At 38.8% G+C, this 23,291-nt stretch overlaps 1 protein-coding gene and 2 long non-coding RNA genes across 5 annotated transcripts; 2 read left to right on the forward strand and 1 right to left on the reverse strand.

The window, feature by feature from the left end:
* Window positions 1–11,792: 11,792 nt before the first annotated feature.
* LOC145653093 (uncharacterized) lies at window positions 11,793–14,868 on the reverse strand. 2 transcript variants are annotated; one of them, XR_014119408.1, is made up of 4 exons: window positions 14,794–14,868; window positions 14,412–14,471; window positions 12,134–12,217; window positions 11,793–11,808 (listed from the first exon to the last, which is right to left on the reverse strand). It is a non-coding gene; the product is annotated as an uncharacterized LOC145653093 (long non-coding RNA). The 2 variants fall into 2 exon arrangements; XR_014119407.1 differs by lacking the exon at window positions 14,794–14,868 and having other exon boundaries at window positions 14,412–14,749.
* Window positions 14,824–23,139, forward strand: LOC113569221 (immunoglobulin kappa light chain-like). The gene is made up of 4 exons (XM_081705623.1): window positions 14,824–14,941; window positions 15,273–15,615; window positions 21,691–21,728; window positions 22,630–23,139. Exons 1-4 carry the CDS (start codon window positions 14,893–14,895, stop codon window positions 22,950–22,952), a joined length of 753 nt encoding a protein of 250 aa, XP_081561749.1. The 5' UTR covers window positions 14,824–14,892; the 3' UTR covers window positions 22,953–23,139.
* LOC145653094 (uncharacterized) lies at window positions 17,077–20,152 on the forward strand. Of its 2 annotated transcripts, XR_014119410.1 has the most exons (4): window positions 17,077–17,151; window positions 17,474–17,533; window positions 19,728–19,811; window positions 20,137–20,152. It is a non-coding gene; the product is annotated as an uncharacterized LOC145653094 (long non-coding RNA). The 2 variants fall into 2 exon arrangements; XR_014119409.1 differs by lacking the exon at window positions 17,077–17,151 and having other exon boundaries at window positions 17,196–17,533.
* Window positions 23,140–23,291: the final 152 nt, after the last annotated feature.

Consider the following 23,291-nt stretch of genomic DNA (forward strand, 5'->3'; position numbering starts at 1 on the left):
GAGATCATGGAATGTGATTGGTAGATGTGTGGGAGCTGGTGTGGCTAGTGCCTACCAGTGCAAGACACATCTTAATTTTCAAGCCACAATCTCAATTATTAAATCATTAATTATTATTCACATACTTGTGTTCCAAGATGCCTTCAGAAACATTCTTCCCCATAGGAAAGAATGGGCAGAGAATTTAATTTTTTTCAATCAGGAAGACTGAAGATAAAACTATGCATATTGAAACAGCAACAAATCATCAAGTGTTACATTGTTAATTTCTACAGTGAATGAAAGATACTATGAGATATCATTGATCTCATAATGACATAAATGTATTTACTCAAAGTGACAACCATTAGACAAACTATTAATTTTATTATATATAATAACTGGCTATAGAAAAATGTAATAATATAGTATCTATATGATAATGCATATGGGTGTACTGTGATGTGTGTCTCTGTACAGAAAAATATATAAACTGATTGTTTGACCAACGATCAGGCTTTCATCTTCACTAATGTTATTGTAAGTTGTAAGACTGTGGTTGTGGTATCTTCAGGTGCTTTTACTGATGCTACATCAACAGGCTCCTCACTGCTATGAGTGGTGCTAATGTTAGTCTGCTGATCCCAGCCTGCAGTTAATACTGGTTCTAGTTGAAGCTCTGTTGTGTCAATGTCTGACACACACATTCTCTTTGTGCCATTTTGGAGTGAAGCCAACATGGTTATTTAGTATTAACAATACTTGTCTTGTACTAGACTTGTAGATGGAACAGGTGAGCGTCATGTAGAGAGTAATGTAGTTTACATAGGGTCATTATGAATCACCCAGAATCTGATATACAGAGAGCAGAAAAGAGAATGGGGAACTTGTGAGAAAGTCACAATACACCAAAGAATAAAATGTAGAAATGCCATAAAAAGAGAGTACCAGCAAATGAGCTTGGGCAAGCCACCATCTTCTTTCAGCAGTGATCTTATATAAGCCACAGCAATCACTCAACGAGGGGCGGGGCCAGCAACGAGGTGCACAGACAGCCCAAATTCCGAACTGGACCAGGATCACACTGCAGCACTCCAGGAGTGTAACACCTGTTTTATGTTAATGTATGTGGAGAGATTGTGATAGTGTGATGTAGTCAGACATGAAGTGGTTAATGTGGGAAAGCAAAAGAGGTTCTTGCCTGCATATGAAAAAGATGTCTTCAGAGCTGAGTGAATGCAAACATTTTTTCAAATCAGATTTGCTTTTTTAACTGATTAGTAACTGATACACGATCATTTTATTTCACACTTCACTGCATACATGCATCTTACTCTAAATCACCAGAACACTAGTGCATAACAGATGATTAACCAACTATTAACACACTAAAAATGCAAGAGAAGGGCTGAAGAATTTAGCTGTAAATCTAACAGATAAAGGTTTGTAAAACAGTGTTGATACAAGTTAACATTTTATGTTAATAAAGGGTGAAATAATTGAATACTGTCAAATTGAAGGTGCATTTTAACTACACTCTTCATTGCTGCTATCAGACAGCTCTGTCTCAGAATACTGCAGAAGTACTGAAGGCTGTGTTTCAGTGAGGCTACATAGCAGAATTTCCTGTTCTTTTTAAAACCCTCCTTCTTTGCAAAGGACAGAAGTCAAACAGTAATGTCATCCTCCTCTATGTCCTTGAGCACGTGGTGGTATTCACCACTTCGGTACAGACACTACTGACTGATTAGAGCAGGCCTGCTTCAGGCAGTGTCTGCTCATCTTGGCGAGGAGGAGAATGCCTGGAGTGGTGACCCCCTGTTCCAACACCCTAACCCTGCCTTCCTGCACACCTTCATGCACTGTTAGAATAGATGAGTATACATCTATGGTACATTGTGGACCTCAAAGTCATAAGCATGCTACAGCCCTAGCTACAAAATCCAGATAATTTGCTGGTTTCAGATGATCTAATCTGGTCAATGATGTTCAAGATTGTTAAATTGATGGACATCCAGGCAAAAGATATACCTTATGTTGTTAAAACAACTGGAATCCAGCTGATTAAACTGGCAGACCAGCAAAGGCTATGTTTTCTTTCAAGTTTGATGGTTTAGCTGATACATTACAATGACCAACTAGACAGTGGGTCCAGCAGCATAAACAACGTGATCAAGCTGTTCAGCCAGTAGGATCAGATTCACCCAGTATAATTACATTCAACCAGTATGATCAGATTCACCCAGTATAATTACATTCAACCAGTATGATCAGATTCAAGGTTGTCCAGCAGGATTGAGCAGCATGGTCATACTGGTCAAAATTTAATCTGATTATACTGGGCGAACAGTTTGGTCATTGGTCATGCTGGTCAACTATCTTGTTCTTTTGCTCACAGACCTCAATACCCAAAGTTACCAGCTAGGGAATGCTTTTGTCTGCAGACGTGACACTCTGCACCACTCATTTGGAGAGTGCAGTTTAAGATCTTGAGGTTGCCTTCTAACTGAGAGAGTATACTTTTCAGGACAACATTTGCTCTTAAAGTTAATTTGCTTTTAGGGGTTGTGTCACAGTTAGTCCCTCCTAGCTTCTGTGTTCCATGGTTTCCCTGTCTTGTGTGTTTTGGTTCCATTCCTTAGTTTCGTTTTCTCCACCCCTCGTTTGGTTTTCCACGCCCATCATTTCACCTGTTTCTCATTTTTAGTCTTGTTAAGTTAATGTGTAAGGGTTGGTGCCAGGCCGAGGCCCCCTCCGGCCATCAGAGAGAGGCCTTGAGTCAGGCACACCACTAATCAGGCTCAACACCCAACAGCTGGGCTAGACCTTATATAAGCCCAGTCATTCAGTGCTGGATTTTCGCCAAAGTTCTGAGCCAAGCTTCTAGCCGGTAACTTCAGGTATTAAAGTCTGTGAGCTCTAGTGCTACACCTCACTTCTTCCCTGGGAGGGTGTTTGTGTTTTTACACGTCCCTTTCCCTCTCGAGTCTGTCTCTCTCTGGAGGCTTCTGTTAGCCATTAAAGTTCCTCCTTGTTTTCTGGTTTTGTTTGGGAAGTTTTAGTTTGAGTTTTCCCCAGTGCATCAGGGTTGCCATTTCTTGCCATGCGTCCTTTGTTCTCCCTTTTTCCATGCTCGGCATGGTGTTTAGTTTTTTCCTTTTGTTTTACTTGAGCCAAGCTCTAACTGTTCTGCACACAGGCCCACCATTGTTAGAGTGTGGTTGCTCACCTAGTAGGCTGTTGGTTCCAACAACCAAGACTCCCAAAGCCTCTGCCTATACCCCACTCCTGATATATACTGTTCCTCCTTTGGACTGGACCATTACAGGTACTTAAATTAAGTTCCTAATATTTCCCCTGTATTCTTCAAACTAAATGCTTATTTAAAACATTTTCCCTTTATCCAAAATTTCCTTATTAAAATAAATATACGCATATTGTAATGCTAGCCCAGGTGCCATTGGGTGTGGAACAGGATGCTCAGACTCCCTCAACAGTGATGTTTATTTACATACAACACAGACAGTAATGGTCTCACATATAACATTCACGGAAACCGTAACCTTATAATAGACACAGATAACTCCCACGAAACTAAAGGCGATACACATAAGCAGAACATCTACACAGACATTCAACATTATAGGACTACAGTGACCAACGGGGAGGTGCACACTGACAGCGGTTTAAATAGACATACAAACACTTAATGTCTTAAACCCTGTACAGGTGTGTGCCCTCACGGAGGGTGTGGCTACAAACAAACAAACCCCCTGCATGTGGCAGGCCATACCATGTGACTTGTGGGGGAGGAGCAGTCTATGACACATATCCAAACATGTAGAGCCATTAACCAAGATATTGTCCTCCCCCTTTCTACTTGGGAAATTACCTGATCCAATAACATGACCCAAAAACTACAAAACCCCTCAATTCTGTGCATGACTCTTTTGACTTGTCACCCTTACAAACACTGGATAAAACAGGTAGGTATACTCTTTGGACTCAAACTCCCTTTACCTTATTACAGTAAACATATATTATATATATACACACAAACATTTAACTTTAACATTTATCTATGTAGTCAGTTGGCCACCCTTAACAATGTAACACAATTACATTATTATTCTTTTATAGAACTCCAGCAAACGGCAAGTTTGTTCCACCTGATAGCGGTGTGCTTGAGTCGGAATAAAAGTTTTTCAGCAATATGTATTATCCGCATTATCACTCTGGCTCTACTGTTTGTCAGCATGGAATGGGCAGGAGTCCTGTTACTATAGCACAATTTACAAGAGATGTCACGAAGCAGCTTTACAAATGTCCAAGTCCAAGCCCCCAGCAAGCAAGCCAAGGGCAATAGTGGCTAGAAAAAACTCCCTAGAGCATGGTGAAGAAACCTTGAGAGGAACCTTGAGAGGAAGACTCAAGGGGGGGGCATCCTCCTCTGGCTGACAATGGTCACCACAATATGAATCATTTTATGAGAAAAATAAATAAAAAATGAAAAAAACAAGCAATTAATGTCTAGTCCAACTTTCTAGAGGTCCTAGTCTTGTCCCGATGGTGTGCACATGCCCGAGACACATCCCACAAGGGAATGTCCATTAAGGGCAACAGAGAAGTAGTTGGCTAGGGTGGAGGTGTGGTGGGCTACAAGAAGGGCCATGGCAGCTACACCCATCATGGGTCGAAGGAGGAGATTGAGAGGGTGGTGCAGGAAGCAGACAGGTATAAAGCAGAGGACGACCTGCAGAGAGAGAAGATTGCTGCTAAGATCACTCTGGAGTCCTGTTCCTTTAACATGAAGAACAGTATGGAAGATGTCATTGAGCGGTGCAACCAAGCCATCACGTGGCTGGAGAACAGCTAACTGGATGAAAAGGAGGAGTACAAATATCGGCTAAAGGAGCTGGAGAAGGTGTGCAACCCCATCATCACCAAACAGGGAGGGATGCCGGCACCCAGATGCCCACTATTGAAAAGGTGCATTAATAAGATTTTGAACCTTGTAATACTATCAATATGTGACATTTATCATTACAATGTTTTACCAGTGAAACTGTTGTAAATATTGATCTAAATATATTTTTATATTTATTGTTAATAAAATGTTCTGAACACAGTGGCTTACATTTGTGGTCTTAACAGTCCATAATGTCATTTTTCTTATGAAAATAAATATTTTAAGAAGAAAAACTAAGGAAACAGAAGAAACCATTTTCATGTTAGCCCTACACATACTCAGCAGCAGTATATGTGAAGCTCATGCCACATTAAATATACCTAAATGGTTTTTTTTTCTTAATTGACCCCATTTATGCTTCATCAGTGCTACATCAGTCATGATTTACTAATGACGATAGTTACAGGGGTGCATGTGCATGTGTGGTTTCTGCTGTTTGGAAGCACTTATGATGCAAAAACAAATATGGAGGTCACATTACTGCATTTGGAACAGCACCACCACTTTTAATTTAGCCTTCTTAAATGTGACGGTGATGACAAGGACTCACTGGTCCAAGTCGAAACCAAAAGGATATCGTAGTGGAATCTGAGTCTGTACCTAGACCAGGTGTTGGATAGACTGAGAACAATAACAAAAAATTGTCATAATATACAAAATAAAAAGAAGGAAAAACTTTACATTCACTATATATCAAAGATAATAAATAATATTAGATTCTGTGTTATATTTTATAAGTATAATGATGATGTAAAGATGGATGAAATAAAGGGTCAGTATCACTGCCCAGACAGAACACTTATTGCATCTGAGAAAGAAAGATCAGACTACATCTGGAATCCACCAGAGCCAAACTGTAATGTGGACATCGTGTAGTCCAGCTGTGGCCATGCAGATGATGACCATGACCAAGGTAACTGCTGTCATCCACTGCTTGAGGCTCACCTAACGTAATGGTAAGCTACCATCAGACAGTATGCTCACAAATGTAAATGCAGCAATAAGCACAATACCAGCAATCTGGTATATGCCACTGCAGTAGTTATGCTCAAGATCCTAGGATATAGAATGCAAGCCGCAGGCCACTTTTACTGTGCCTTCAGAAGGGGATAAAGACCAAATTTGTGGCCTGGTTACAGAAGAAATACAATGTGTGGCCCATAATTTAGAATCTAGAGTCTGGTAAACAAAGATCAAGAGGTCAAAAATAGTGGTCAAGAGGTTTTTTATTGTCTTTCTAGCTATTAACAGGTATACAGGTACATGTAGGTCTGACTGATGTTGACTACTAAGGAAAAAAAGTTAATCTTTTATGTTATTTCCTCCAGATAGTTTGTTCATACACCCCCCTTGTATAGTTGTTAGTTCAGTTCTGTAAATGTTACATATGCAATGCTGTCAGATTTGAAACAGAATAGGGTGTTTTTTCCCTTTGTGCTGAGCCTTCCAGCTTCTTAAATGGTTACTGTGTTTGGTCATGATTTGCTCCTGGATGGTTACTAGTGGACCTCCTTTTAAAGGGTTAACTTTTTTCCTGTTAACTTTTTTCTTTTGTCTTGGCAATTAGCAACAAAATCACACTCAGAAATGACACTCCAATTCTCTCTTTAGGAATCATCTTTGTCTAATTTCTAATACCTAAATTTTCACTCATTCATTCATTTATTTATTTTTATAAAGAAGTATATAATCAATAATCAAACACATTTACAAATAACAACTTTATTTTCTAAAGCAACATTTCCCAATCCAGTTCTCAGGGACCCCAAGCATATTTTTGATCAATCTCAGCAACCAACACGCCTTAACTAGCAATCAGGAACACTGAACCCTTGTTCCTTGTTCAGTTGTGCTGGAACTTGGAATAAAACAAACAAACTGTCTGGGGTCTCTAAGCATTAGGCCGAGATAGACACACTGGTATTATTTATTGCACCCTACTTGTTTTTATGTCAAAATAGTTATTGTAATTGATATTTAGGAGAGCTCTATATGATTAGTAATACTTTTATTATATGTGTTTGATGGTGCATTTTATATATATATATATATATATATATATATATATATATATATATATATATATATATATATATATATATATATATATATATATATATATATATATATATATATATATATATATATATATATATATATATAGGGGAGAGAGAGAGAGAGAGAGAGAGAGAGAGAGAGAGAGAGAGAGAGAGAGATCTGACCAGAACTGGGATCAGATTATAATCTAATCCCTAAATCTAGAAAAATAGAATCCAATTAAAAGCAAATGAAACAAAGAACATAATATCTTTTTAACATTCATTTATTGAACAAATTATCCAATATTAAATATCTTTGTCTTAAATAGCAGGTGAAATCTTGCTTTCAGTAAATACGTAATCCCCACATAAACTTCACCCAAATGTTTCTAGTACCTGGTGATCAGTGTGGCACAAGACTCCTGGTGAACAAGACACGGTGGGTTGGAAGAATTGTGGTCCATTTCTCTGTACAAAACTGTTCCATCTCTGTGGTGTCAACTGGCTTCCTTGTGTGAATTACTTTCCACTACACTCTCTCCACAGCTCCGTTCAGTTCACTAGTGTCCTGTAGCTGCTCGTATTTAATTTCAAACTCTGATGCTTTTGTCACAACCCAGTCTGTACTTTAAGACCTCTGAGCTTCAAGTGCTGCATGGCTTGACACAACATCCTTCAAGATTCACAGGAAAGAGCATGAACACTTTTCTCGTCCAACATCCAGTTTGGTGGAATGAACTTCCACCGGCTGTAAGAACAATCTTAACCTTGCGTTAGAAACAGAGAGAAAAAAAATACCCTGAAGTTTCTGTAGCCTGAAATAGTCATATTCAGTTTTATCAGGTGTCATGAAGCTCTTTCACTTCCCTTTAACAGATGTTCTGTTCATCAAGCAGAACTGAGTGCAGCATTCATGCCAATTTGCACATTTATACTTACTAATTTGTCTTTGTATTTTACTTTTTCTTATCAATGTAATTAATGAATTAAGAAATTATAGCATTGACCATTTCATTCCAATATAGATTGACGGAACTTGTAGCCAGTGGCACCATAATAAAAAACAAATTACTTCCTATGTACAGTCAGTTGTGAAATCTGGACCACATTACTCAGAAAAGCCCAATTCCACAACTGTTAGTTTCCACTGAATGGTTCATAGTCCTTTCCACTATCACAAGTCAATTTTTGTGTAATGTATCTGTATTTTAATCACACCAAAATAATTAAGTTTCACTGGTCAGTACATCCTTTACAGTTCAAGGAAAGGTCAAACATAACCATTTACATTTATCTGATGCTTTTATCCAAAGCAACTTACAATCATGATTGAGTACAACTTAAGCAATTGAGGGTTAAGGGTCTTGCTCAGGGACCCAACAGTGGCAACATGGCAGTGGTGGGGTTTGAACCGGCAACCTTCCAGTTACAAGTCAAGTACCTTAACCATATACATATACCATGAACAAGGCCTGAGCAACTAACAAACATCACTTATCACAACTAGTTTATCAAATTGTACATTTAATCGTCCAACCTGCTCTTTCTGTTAACTATAGTTAACTATAGTTAATTTACTGGTTTGTAAGGATGATCATGTGGTTATTTCTAAATTCATATTGGTTCTTATTTTAACAGATATGCCAAGAATAACATTGAGCTTTGATGGGATGATATTGGCCTTATTAGAAAAAGACATGAGGCTTGTAGAAAATTGTGGGATGGGTTCTTGAAGGTCTGAACAGAAAGCTTTATTTGTTAAGAAGTACTTAAAATTGGCTGCAATATGACACAAATAAAGAGAAAAAAAGCTTTCTGTTTCAAAAAAGATTTTATTTGCTTTTATTTTGCACACATAGTAACGAAGATGTAAATTTAAGAATGCTTGACAGTAAAATCTGAAATGAACTTCAAAATCGTATGCGACTTTCAAAATCCTCAGATTTGTGTTTGTGTGTGTGTGTGTGTGTGTGTGTGTGTGTGTGTGTGTTTAATAAACACATGCTCACTCCTCTGTACACGCTTGTGTGTTGATGCTCTTGGTGACTGGGGTCTGGGAGTCCCGAGTGACTTCACAAGTCACTGCTGCCGTCCACCTCCACTTGCTCTCAGGGAGGGTCAGTGTGCTGCTCCAGCTGTAGAGGCCATCTGTCTGCAGCACAGCGGGACTCACACTCACACCTTCACTCCAGCCAATGGAATCCACCTTCCAGCTCAGCTTCCAGTCTGAGGGGAAGCCCTTATTGGCCAGACACACAAGTGTAGCCTTCCCCTGCTGGAGCTCTGCGCTGGAGGGGGGGAGGACCGTCAGAGAGGGCTGGGTGTTAGCTGGAGAGAGAAAGAGAGATATGAAACCCAGATGTTTCTCTTCCCACAACTATTTATGTTTAGTTTTATCATCTTGAAGCTCCTTCACTTCCTTTTAACAGACTTTCTGTTCATCAAGCAGAACTGAATAGGGCAACTAAGCAAATTTGATTATCTACAGTAACAAAATCCATTTTTCTTTGTATTTTTATTTTTCATTTTTGCTTGTGATAAAATACTTATAGTATTTTAATATAAATAATATATTTTAATTTGTGGGTATATGTAAAAACAATTAAGTAATGAAGATAATAATTTAGGTAATTAAAGGCTTTCATAATTTTTAATATTTATGTGGACTTAAAATTACATTCCATCCAATTTCTCCTTGTCATAGAGAAACTGATATGAACATCTGGTAAACAACCTCTTTTGATGATTTGCAATTTAACTATTAATAACAAAATTCACAGAAAAATAACAAGACATTTGCAGTGAGTGAATTAACAAAATACCGACGGTAATTGAATTGAATTGAATTTAACCAACTGTATAATCCCTTTGGGGGAAATGCATCTTGGACTCAGTATTAGTGATCTCATGCATGTTCTGTCCTGTTCATAAATTACATATACACCAATACCCCAATACACACAATTAACACAAATCACACCAAATTACAAATATGCTTATACTCCTACTTCTGCTACCACTACACATTTCTTATGGTGTGTCTAAAGACATTTAAAATATCATGTATGTCATGATATGTTCTAAGTGTATTACTTGTATTGGCTTTTATGTTTAGAAGTACTAGTAGGAAAATGTTTATATCAGTAAATTAACTAAGTTAAAAGTTTAGACATTGTACCATTGTGAAATGTGCATGCATGTATATAATAATAAGGAGAAAATTACTTACTTCCAACAGAGAGACGCATGCCTCCACCAAATGTCCACCACAGTGATCCAGACTCATTCAGAGGCTGTACAAAAACCCCCTGCACTAAGTCTACAGTATGTAACCCAGAAAACTGCAGTCTGCAAGTGCCGTGTTTTTTTTTGTTTTTTTTTTCCATTTTATGGTTTATCGATGTTTTCATGGTTTTAATTTCTAAGTTCTTTATTTTTACAGTTTATCTGTATGTATTGCATTTATGCAAAAAGTATTAAATTTCTCTTATAAATATGTCCTATACAGGTCATTTTAGCATAACAAAAAAATCCTGAAAAAAAAGCACCTACCACATATATAATGCATCTGTCATTCAACTTTACCAATGTACTAATGAAAATTTTTATCCTTTTCTATTCAGCTTTACTGGACCAAATTGCTTAATCTATTTATGTACACTGCCTGGCCAAAAAAAAGGTCACACACTCTAATATTTCATTGGACCACCTTTAACTTTGATTACAGCACGCATTCACTGTGGCATCATTTCCACAAGCTTCTGCAATGTCACAACATTTATTTCTGTCCAGAGTTGCCTTAATTTTTCCCCAAGATCTTGTATTGATGATGGGAGAGTCTTCTCCAACACATCCCAAAGATTCTCAATGGGGTTCAGGTCTGGACTCTGTGGTGGCCAATCCATGTGTGAAAATGATGTCTCATGCTCCCTGAACCACTCTTTCACAAGTTGATCTTGCTGAATCCTGGCATTGTCATCTTGGAATATACCCGTGCCATCAGGGAAGAAAAAATCCATTGATGGAATAACCTGGTCGATCACTATATTCAGTTTGTCAGCTGACCTCATTCTTTGGGCACATAATGTTGCTGAACCTACACTTGACCAATTGCAGCAACCCCAGATCATAGCACTGCCCTCACAAGCTTGTATGGTAGGCACTAGGCATGATGGGTGCATGACTTCAGCCGCCTCTCTTCTTACTTTCAATATTAAACATATCCCTGAATTCTACTGTTGTTTTTCTACGATTTGATTTCACCACGTTTAAGTGATCGCCGATCATGATCATTCAAGATTTTTTTCTGACCACATTCCTTCCTCGAAGATGATGTATCCCCACTGTCATTCCACTTTTTTCTAACGCGTTGGACAATTCTTAACCCGATTTTAGTAGTTTCAGCAATCTCCTTAGATGTTTTCTCTGCTTGATGCATGCCAATAATTTGACCATTCTGAAACAGATTAACATCTTTTCCACAACCACAGGATGTGTCTTTCGACATGGTTGTTTAACAAATGAGAAGCTACTCACTGCACCAGTTAGGGTTAAATAACTTGTTGCCAGCTGAAACTTAATCACCCATGCAGTAATTATCCAATGGGAGGCAAGTAGGTTACCTACTTGCTTAGTTAAATCCAGGTGGTGGCCTTTTTTTTTTTTGGCCAGGCAGTGTATATACATATATCATTTTTATTTATAATCACTTTCTACACTTACTTTTAAGACTTGGTTTAGTTCCTGCACCAAACATCTGTCACAGAATTGTATTTTTCATCTCAGATCCATTCCTGAACTTATTTCCAGTATTCCATTTGGCTGTAAAAAGAGTTCATCACAACGAATCAATCATATTTGTACTGCTAGTAAGGTTAACAGACAGACCAAGAAGTTCAGCTTTAATGTAATGATAAATCTGACAGCTCCTCCTACAGGAATAAAGGCAGTACTGAGTGTGTGAGTACTGAACTGAACGTGTAAATACTGTACTGAGCATGTAAGTACTGTACTGACTGTATAAGTACTGTACTGAGTGTGTGAGTGCTGTAGTGAGTAGTTTTTAGAAACCTACTAGGGTGGGACTATATCTATATAGATTGTCTGTGTCTGGAACTCTGAAACTCATATGAAGGCTTTGGTTTACCTTAACGAGTAATTTAAATAATAAGGGTTGGAATAGAAGGATTCATGTAGCAACAAGTTGGCTCAATTTGTGCTTCCAACAAGGCTGCAATATGAAACAGAGAGAAAAATATTTAATTTCCTTTGCTTGGTGATATTTCCACTACAATATTTGACAGGGGACATATATTAAATAAATAATATAAAGTAATGTAAATATTACTTTACATAAAAACTACAGTTTAATTATAGGACCACATATCTTTTTTCTCACTTCTCACTGTCCCACCCAGAGGTGGGTAGTAACACAGCACATTTACTCTGTTACATTTATTTAAGTAATTTTTTGAACAAATTGTACTTTTAAGAGATGTATTAAGTGAGGGTACAATAATATTAGGCACAAAAAACCAACACAATTTCGCATCGAGTGCAGTCTACTGACTGCAAAACAGGGATGGAACTGTTCTAGAATGTTGACCAATCAGAACAGAGTGTGCAAGCTGACCAATCAAAGCAGCCTGGGCTATTCTGGATGTGAAGCTTAAAGACATCAAATAATGTCATCATTCTGTAGTCAAATCATGTCATCATTCTGTATTTGGCATCATGCCCATTATGTGGAGCTAATATTGTAAACTGTGCTTTGGTTTGTCTCGTTGGATTATCATCTGGTTGGTTAGGGTAGGCTCTGAGTTCACTTACGTTTGCCTTAGATTCTGTGAACTTCAAGGCTTGTTGCTTGTTAGCTGTAGTTACTCACTACAGATGTAGTTTCTCCCTGACCTTAGGTGTGAATTGAGGGGCGGGCTCAGCACTTATTGAACTGAGTTAAATTAGGACGACTCCTAATCAACATTTGGAGAAGGTTTGGTGGTGCTCTCAATCAGTTCATCTACAGCTCACCTACAGGACTTCACACACTCAGCTAAGTATCTTCTCACATTATCTCAAGCCCATATTTTATACATCCACAAATCAAGCATCTGAAATGTGCTTCACAATTCCTGTCCACATATCCCACAGATCTCCTCGACGCAATCATAGACGTCGCAATCTCAGCAACCTCACTGACTCACAACGCTTCACACCATCACATATCGTGGTGGCAGGAGGGCTCTGGAACTGCCAATCTTCTGTCCAGGAGGCTGACTTCATCTCAGCATTAGCATCCCTCCACTCCCTACACTTCCTGGTTCTGACAGAAACATGGATCACCCTTTTCATTTACCCATTCTCTGAGGCGTCTTGGCAGGGGTGGTGGCACAGGTTTACTAATGTCTCGAGAGTGGTGTTTCACTCCACTTTCCTTCTCTACACTTCCCATCTTCTCTTTTAAACTTCATGCCATTACAGTGTCTTTCCCCACCAAACTTCTTATCATTGTCATCTACCGCCCTCCAGGTTCACTGGTTCACTTCATTGATGAGTTTGACATGCTTCTGAGGCAATTCCCCATTGAAGGAAATCCACTCAGTCTCCTTGGAGACTTCAACCTTCCATTAGACATGCTCCATTCCTCCTGCATCCTTCCGCTGTTGACAGCGTTTGACCTCACCCTCAATCACTCTCCTCCGACTCACAAAGTGGGCAATGTTGTGGACCTGATCTTCACCTGTACTACCACAACAATGGACATCGCAGTCACCCCCCTCCACCTCTCGGACCATCACTTTCTATAGTTCTCTCTCTCCCTTCCTTCTCTTTCCAGCCAATCCTCTCCAACATGTTCCTCCTTCCTCCATCGCAATCTGCACTCCATGACTCCCTCTTCCCTTACTTCTACTATTTTGTCCACCCTTCCTCACCCTGACTCTCTATCCTCTCTCTCTTTGGATACAGTTACAAATACTTTCATTTCTATTCTCTCCTCATCAATGAATCTTCTGTGCCCTCTCTCCTCTAGACCTGCTAAGTCCTCTCCACCTGTCCCCTGGCTAACAGAAACACTTCGCTGCCACAGAAGAGAACTAAGGACTGCAGAGAGGCGGTGGAGGAAATCTCATTTAGATTCAGACCTCAGCTCATACAAGTCTCTCCAAGATGAAGTCCGTAATCAAAGACATGGTGGATTATTTGTCTGTAATCACACAGAACAGAACCTTTAAACTCACAGGGCTATAAACACTCCCAGAGCACTGAAGCATGTCCTGTCATGTCAAAGTATCTGCACCATGTAAATATTCTTCAAAAGACAGAGCTGTGGGTCAAGCTCCTAATGACTATCAGAGATTCACATAGTGGTACAAAAAGCAAAAGTGATGGATCAGACACACACACACACTCACACACACACTCACCCTGCAGAGGTGGGGCATTCGCTTTGTCAGGACTCCTAGGTGTGACTCAATCCTCTAAACCTGCATGACATCAACTTCTGCAATTAGAACTGGGCTTTCTAAACCAATGAAGAAATTGAAAGGTCTTCTTCAGAATTATACCACTAATTGCACTAAATTTCTCCTACTAGACAGCAATCCTAATAGTTTTCTGAATTAGCCTGTATGAACTATAGATCTTAGAGTTTAAGTATTATTTTTAACAGCATTTTCAGTTTCAAGCAAGAAAACACAACTTAAGGTTTCAAGGCTATTTCCAGTTCTTTTAGCAGACACAGGCTAGTGTTTGTTCAGTTAGATGTTGGACACAGAACAAATATTTGCATAGTGTGCACAGCTTTACATGACGAGCACAGGCCTCAGCATTCTGGGAGTGTTTATAGCCCTGTGAATTCAACTGTTCATTACTGAGAGCTGCTCAACACAACACTGCAAAGGCACCATGACTTTGACCGCAGTCGTCGTCTGGGCACTCCTCACATGTGTCTTGGGTAAGTACTCATGAATAATTGATCTCTTAATCGTTCAAACTGATAAAATATTTAATGTAGCTTCGAATGCATTTTCGTATTAAATAATAAATTAGTTGTTGAATATAATAATAGTAATAATAATAATAAGTATTAATATTTTAATAATAAGTATTATTATTGTTATTATTATTACTATTCCACTTGTAGGAATGTGGGTGAGTATTTGAAGGGTTCACTGATATCTCCCAGTTTCATCCCCTCACAATAAAATGAACTCCTTTAATAGTCTTAAGAAATGCAATAAAATCCATCTTGATTTAATGCAATAGTTCCACCTTTCTCTCCACAGACTCTCTGGGTCAGGTTGTGTTGTCTCAGTCTGGAGATCAGATGGTGCAGCCTGGTCAGACTGTCACTATTCACTGTAAACACGAGCCGGCAATTAATTGTGTGAAAAAAGACACATCAAAGTATTGTATGTCCTGGTATCATCAGATTCCTGGAGAAGTTCCTAAACTCTTGATATATTATACGGATCAGAGAGCTTCTGGTATTCCCTCTAAATTCAGTGGCAGTGAATCTGGAAATAAGATTGATTTCACTTTGACTATCAGTGGAGTAGAGGCTGAAGATTCAGGAGATTATTACTGTCAGAGTCAACATAAAGGCACATCAACAAATAACGTGTGGGTGTTCACACTGCGAAAAATGATAGTACAAAAACATCTTGCACATCCACATCCTCAGTGCCACCTGCTGGAGGGAAAAGTGTGCGCACACACACACACATGGCAGGCTGGACCAGCTGGACTTCCTTGGTATTTGTATAACATTATATAATGTATTATATACCTTAACAGTTTAAAAATGTAATGGCTTGTGAAACAGTGGACGTATAATATGTGTTAACACTGCTTTATCAAGCTATTATTGTACTTAAACACTTCAGAATCCTTCAGGATGTATGATATATGTGTTAACAGTGCATTAGCAGGACATTATTATACATAAATCCTTCAGATTCCTTCAGAACAATGCAGATAACATGTCCCTTTTGAAGGATCCTTCACTAATCTCCTACGGACGAGACAAAAACATAAGACATGCTCGTCAACCCATGTGGGGATGAAAGATCCACCATAACTGTGATCAGAGCCTTCATCTCAACACTCATGACCTGTACTTTTGCTGCAAGAAATTCAAATTAATCCCATATGATAATCATACATCATAAGCAGACTTATCATTATTAAACCAACACTTGGTTCCTACATTCCAAGCAGGTGTGTGACACATGAGAACCAATACTATATCGATGAAATATAAATAAAATATTCGAACCTCTACTGGTCAGCACTGGTCCTCTCCAAGAAGAATATTTGTATGGCAAAGATATATATATATATATATATATTGTGTGTGTGTGTGTCTGATCCGTCAAAAAGAGAAGGAAGGGAGCGAAGGATAGAAAGTGATGGTCCGAGAGGTGGAGGGGGGTGACTGCGATGTCCATTGTTGTAGTGGTACAGGTGAAGATCAGGTCCAGAACATTGCCTCTCTGATCCGTATAATATATCAAGAGTTTAGGAGCTTCTCCAGGAATCTGATGATACCAGGACATACAATACTTTGATGTGTCTTTTTTCACACATTTAATTGCCGGCTCGTGTTTACAGTGAATAGTGACAGTCTGACCAGGCTGCACCATCTGATCTCCAGACTGAGTCAACACAACCTGACCCAGAGAGTCTGTGGAGAGAAAGGTGGAACTATTGCATTAAATCAAGATGGATTTTATTGCATTTCTTAAGACTATTAAAGGAGTTCATTTTATTGTGAGGGGATGAAACTGGGAGATATCAGTGAACCCTTCAAATACTCACCCACATTCCTACAAGTGGAATAGTAATAATAATAACAATAATAATACTTATTATTAAAATATTAATACTTATTATTATTATTACTATTATTATATTCAACAACTAATTTATTATTTAATACGAAAATGCATTCGAAGCTACATTAAATATTTTATCAGTTTGAACGATTAAGAGATCAATTATTCATGAGTACTTACCCAAGACACATGTGAGGAGTGCCCAGACGACGACTGCGGTCAAAGTCATGGTGCCTTTGCAGTGTTGTGTTGAGCAGCTCTCAGTAATGAACAGTTGAATTCACAGGGCTATAAACACTCCCAGAATGCTGAGGCCTGTGCTCGTCATGTAAAGCTGTGCACACTATGCAAATATTTGTTCTGTGTCCAACATCTAACTGAACAAACACTAGCCTGTGTCTGCTAAAAGAACTGGAAATAGCCTTGAAACCTTAAGTTGTGTTTTCTTGCTTGAAACTGAAAATGCTGTTAAAAATAATACTTAAACTCTAAGATCTATAGTTCATACAGGCTAATTCAGAAAACTATTAGGATTGCTGTCTAGTAGGAGAAATTTAGTGCAATTAGTGGTATAATTCTGAAGAAGACCTTTCAATTTCTTCATTGGTTTAGAAAGCCCAGTTCTAATTGCAGAAGTTGATGTCATGCAGGTTTAGAGGATTGAGTCACACCTAGGAGTCCTGACAAAGCGAATGCCCCACCTCTGCAGGGTGAGTGTGTGTGTGAGTGTGTGTGTGTGTCTGATCCATCACTTTTGCTTTTTGTACCACTATGTGAATCTCTGATAGTCATTAGGAGCTTGACCCACAGCTCTGTCTTTTGAAGAATATTTACATGGTGCAGATACTTTGACATGACAGGACATGCTTCAGTGCTCTGGGAGTGTTTATAGCCCTGTGAGTTTAAAGGTTCTGTTCTGTGTGATTACAGACAAATAATCCACCATGTCTTTGATTACGGACTTCATCTTGGAGAGACTTGTATGAGCTGAGGTCTGAATCTAAATGAGATTTCCTCCACCGCCTCTCTGCAGTCCTTAGTTCTCTTCTGTGGCAGCGAAGTGTTTCTGTTAGCCAGGGGACAGGTGGAGAGGACTTAGCAGGTCTAGAGGAGAGAGGGCACAGAAGATTCATTGATGAGGAGAGAATAGAAATGAAAGTATTTGTAACTGTATCCAAAGAGAGAGAGGATAGAGAGTCAGGGTGAGGAAGGGTGGACAAAATAGTAGAAGTAAGGGAAGAGGGAGTCATGGAGTGCAGATTGCGATGGAGGAAGGAGGAACATGTTGGAGAGGATTGGCTGGAAAGAGAAGGAAGGGAGAGAGAGAACTATAGAAAGTGATGGTCCGAGAGGTGGAGGGGGGTGACTGCGATGTCCATTGTTGTGGTAGTACAGGTGAAGATCAGGTCCACAACATTGCCCACTTTGTGAGTCGGAGGAGAGTGATTGAGGGTGAGGTCAAACGCTGTCAACAGCGGAAGGATGCAGGAGGAATGGAGCATGTCTAATGGAAGGTTGAAGTCTCCAAGGAGACTGAGTGGATTTCCTTCAATGGGGAATTGCCTCAGAAGCATGTCAAACTCATCAATGAAGTGAACCAGTGAACCTGGAGGGCGGTAGATGACAATGATAAGAAGTTTGGTGGGGAAAGACACTGTAATGGCATGAAGTTTAAAAGAGAAGATGGGAAGTGTAGAGAAGGAAAGTGGAGTGAAACACCACTCTCGAGACATTAGTAAACCTGTGCCACCACCCCTGCCAAGACGCCTCAGAGAATGGGTAAATGAAAAGGGTGATCCATGTTTCTGTCAGAACCAGGAAGTGTAGGGAGTGGAGGGATGCTAATGCTGAGATGAAGTCAGCCTCCTGGACAGAAGATTGGCAGTTCCAGAGCCCTCCTGCCACCACGATATGTGATGGTGTGAAGCGTTGTGAGTCAGTGAGGTTGCTGAGATTGCGACGTCTATGATTGCGTCGAGGAGATCTGTGGGATATGTGGACAGGAATTGTGAAGCACATTTCAGATGCTTGATTTGTGGATGTATAAAATATGGGCTTGAGATAATGTGAGAAGATACTTAGCTGAGTGTGTGAAGTCCTGTAGGTGAGCTGTAGATGAACTGATTGAGAGCACCACCAAACCTTCTCCAAATGTTGATTAGGAGTCGTCCTAATTTAACTCAGTTCAATAAGTGCTGAGCCCGCCCCTCAATTCACACCTAAGGTCAGGGAGAAACTACATCTGTAGTGAGTAACTACAGCTAACAAGCAACAAGCCTTGAAGTTCACAGAATCTAAGGCAAACGTAAGTGAACTCAGAGCCTACCCTAACCAACCAGATGATAATCCAACGAGACAAACCAAAGCACAGTTTACAATATTAGCTCCACATAATGGGCATGATGCCAAATACAGAATGATGACATGATTTGACTACAGAATGATGACATTATTTGATGTCTTTAAGCTTCACATCCAGAATAGCCCAGGCTGCTTTGATTGGTCAGCTTGCACACTCTGTTCTGATTGGTCAACATTCTAGAACAGTTCCATCCCTGTTTTGCAGTCAGTAGACTGCACTCGATGCGAAATTGTGTTGGTTTTTTGTGCCTAATATTATTGTACCCTCACTTAATACATCTCTTAAAAGTACAATTTGTTCAAAAAATTACTTAAATAAATGTAACAGAGTAAATGTGCTGTGTTACTACCCACCTCTGGGTGGGACAGTGAGAAGTGAGAAAAAAGATATGTGGTCCTATAATTAAACTGTAGTTTTTATGTAAAGTAATATTTACATTACTTTATATTATTTATTTAATATATGTCCCCTGTCAAATATTGTAGTGGAAATATCACCAAGCAAAGGAAATTAAATATTTTTCTCTCTGTTTCATATTGCAGCCTTGTTGGAAGCACAAATTGAGCCAACTTGTTGCTACATGAATCCTTCTATTCCAACCCTTATTATTTAAATTACTCGTTAAGGTAAACCAAAGCCTTCATATGAGTTTCAGAGTTCCAGACACAGACAATCTATATAGATATAGTCCCACCCTAGTAGGTTTCTAAAAACTACTCACTACAGCACTCACACACTCAGTACAGTACTTATACAGTCAGTACAGTACTTACATGCTCAGTACAGTATTTACACGTTCAGTTCAGTACTCACACACTCAGTACTGCCTTTATTCCTGTAGGAGGAGCTGTCAGATTTATCATTACATTAAAGCTGAACTTCTTGGTCTGTCTGTTAACCTTACTAGCAGTACAAATATGATTGATTCGTTGTGATGAACTCTTTTTACAGCCAAATGGAATACTGGAAATAAGTTCAGGAATGGATCTGAGATGAAAAATACAATTCTGTGACAGATGTTTGGTGCAGGAACTAAACCAAGTCTTAAAAGTAAGTGTAGAAAGTGATTATAAATAAAAATGATATATGTATATACACTGCCTGGCCAAAAAAAAAAAAGGCCACCACCTGGATTTAACTAAGCAAGTAGGTAACCTACTTGCCTCCCATTGGATAATTACTGCATGGGTGATTAAGTTTCAGCTGGCAACAAGTTATTTAACCCTAACTGGTGCAGTGAGTAGCTTCTCATTTGTTAAACAACCATGTCGAAAGACACATCCTGTGGTTGTGGAAAAGATGTTAATCTGTTTCAGAATGGTCAAATTATTGGCATGCATCAAGCAGAGAAAACATCTAAGGAGATTGCTGAAACTACTAAAATCGGGTTAAGAATTGTCCAACGCGTTAGAAAAAAGTGGAATGACAGTGGGGATACATCATCTTCGAGGAAGGAATGTGGTCAGAAAAAAATCTTGAATGATCATGATCGGCGATCACTTAAACGTGGTGAAATCAAATCGTAGAAAAACAACAGTAGAATTCAGGGATATGTTTAATATTGAAAGTAAGAAGAGAGGCGGCTGAAGTCATGCACCCATCATGCCTAGTGCCTACCATACAAGCTTGTGAGGGCAGTGCTATGATCTGGGGTTGCTGCAATTGGTCAAGTGTAGGTTCAGCAACATTATGTGCCCAAAGAATGAGGTCAGCTGACAAACTGAATATAGTGATCGACCAGGTTATTCCATCAATGGATTTTTTCTTCCCTGATGGCACGGGTATATTCCAAGATGACAATGCCAGGATTCAGCAAGATCAACTTGTGAAAGAGTGGTTCAGGGAGCATGAGACATCATTTTCACACATGGATTGGCCACCACAGAGTCCAGACCTGAACCCCATTGAGAATCTTTGGGATGTGTTGGAGAAGACTCTCCCATCATCAATACAAGATCTTGGGGAAAAATTAAGGCAACTCTGGACAGAAATAAATGTTGTGACATTGCAGAAGCTTGTGGAAATGATGCCACAGTGAATGCGTGCTGTAATCAAAGTTAAAGGTGGTCCAATGAAATATTAGAGTGTGTGACCTTTTTTTTGGCCAGGCAGTGTACATAAATAGATTAAGCAATTTGGTCCAGTAAAGCTGAATAGAAAAGGATAAAAATTTTCATTAGTACATTGGTAAAGTTGAATGACAGATGCATTATATATGTGGTAGGTGCTTTTTTTTCAGGATTTTTTTGTTATGCTAAAATGACCTGTATAGGACATATTTATAAGAGAAATTTAATACTTTTTGCATAAATGCAATACATACAGATAAACTGTAAAAATAAAGAACTTAGAAATTAAAACCATGAAAACATCGATAAACCATAAAATGGAAAAAAAAAACAAAAAAAAACACGGCACTTGCAGACTGCAGTTTTCTGGGTTACATACTGTAGACTTAGTGCAGGGGGTTTTTGTACAGCCTCTGAATGAGTCTGGATCACTGTGGTGGACATTTGGTGGAGGCATGCGTCTCTCTGTTGGAAGTAAGTAATTTTCTCCTTATTATTATATACATGCATGCACATTTCACAATGGTACAATGTCTAAACTTTTAACTTAGTTAATTTACTGATATAAACATTTTCCTACTAGTACTTCTAAACATAAAAGCCAATACAAGTAATACACTTAGAACATATCATGACATACATGATATTTTAAATGTCTTTAGACACACCATAAGAAATGTGTAGTGGTAGCAGAAGTAGGAGTATAAGCATATTTGTAATTTGGTGTGATTTGTGTTAATTGTGTGTATTGGGGTATTGGTGTATATGTAATTTATGAACAGGACAGAACATGCATGAGATCACTAATACTGAGTCCAAGATGCATTTCCCCCAAAGGGATTATACAGTTGGTTAAATTCAATTCAATTCAATTACCGTCGGTATTTTGTTAATTCACTCACTGCAAATGTCTTGTTATTTTTCTGTGAATTTTGTTATTAATAGTTAAATTGCAAATCATCAAAAGAGGTTGTTTACCAGATGTTCATATCAGTTTCTCTATGACAAGGAGAAATTGGATGGAATGTAATTTTAAGTCCACATAAATATTAAAAATTATGAAAGCCTTTAATTACCTAAATTATTATCTTCATTACTTAATTGTTTTTACATATACCCACAAATTAAAATATATTATTTATATTAAAATACTATAAGTATTTTATCACAAGCAAAAATGAAAAATAAAAATACAAAGAAAAATGGATTTTGTTACTGTAGATAATCAAATTTGCTTAGTTGCCCTATTCAGTTCTGCTTGATGAACAGAAAGTCTGTTAAAAGGAAGTGAAGGAGCTTCAAGATGATAAAACTAAACATAAATAGTTGTGGGAAGAGAAACATCTGGGTTTCATATCTCTCTTTCTCTCTCCAGCTAACACCCAGCCCTCTCTGACGGTCCTCCCCCCCTCCAGCGCAGAGCTCCAGCAGGGGAAGGCTACACTTGTGTGTCTGGCCAATAAGGGCTTCCCCTCAGACTGGAAGCTGAGCTGGAAGGTGGATTCCATTGGCTGGAGTGAAGGTGTGAGTGTGAGTCCCGCTGTGCTGCAGACAGATGGCCTCTACAGCTGGAGCAGCACACTGACCCTCCCTGAGAGCAAGTGGAGGTGGACGGCAGCAGTGACTTGTGAAGTCACTCGGGACTCCCAGACCCCAGTCACCAAGAGCATCAACACACAAGCGTGTACAGAGGAGTGAGCATGTGTTTATTAAACACACACACACACACACACACACACACACACAAACACAAATCTGAGGATTTTGAAAGTCGCATACGATTTTGAAGTTCATTTCAGATTTTACTGTCAAGCATTCTTAAATTTACATCTTCGTTACTATGTGTGCAAAATAAAAGCAAATAAAATCTTTTTTGAAACAGAAAGCTTTTTTTCTCTTTATTTGTGTCATATTGCAGCCAATTTTAAGTACTTCTTAACAAATAAAGCTTTCTGTTCAGACCTTCAAGAACCCATCCCACAATTTTCTACAAGCCTCATGTCTTTTTCTAATAAGGCCAATATCATCCCATCAAAG

The sequence above is a fragment of the Electrophorus electricus genome, chromosome 2 (assembly GCF_041902795.1).
Source record: "Electrophorus electricus isolate QZ-2024a chromosome 2, ASM4190279v1, whole genome shotgun sequence".
Taxonomy (NCBI): domain Eukaryota; kingdom Metazoa; phylum Chordata; class Actinopteri; order Gymnotiformes; family Gymnotidae; genus Electrophorus; species Electrophorus electricus.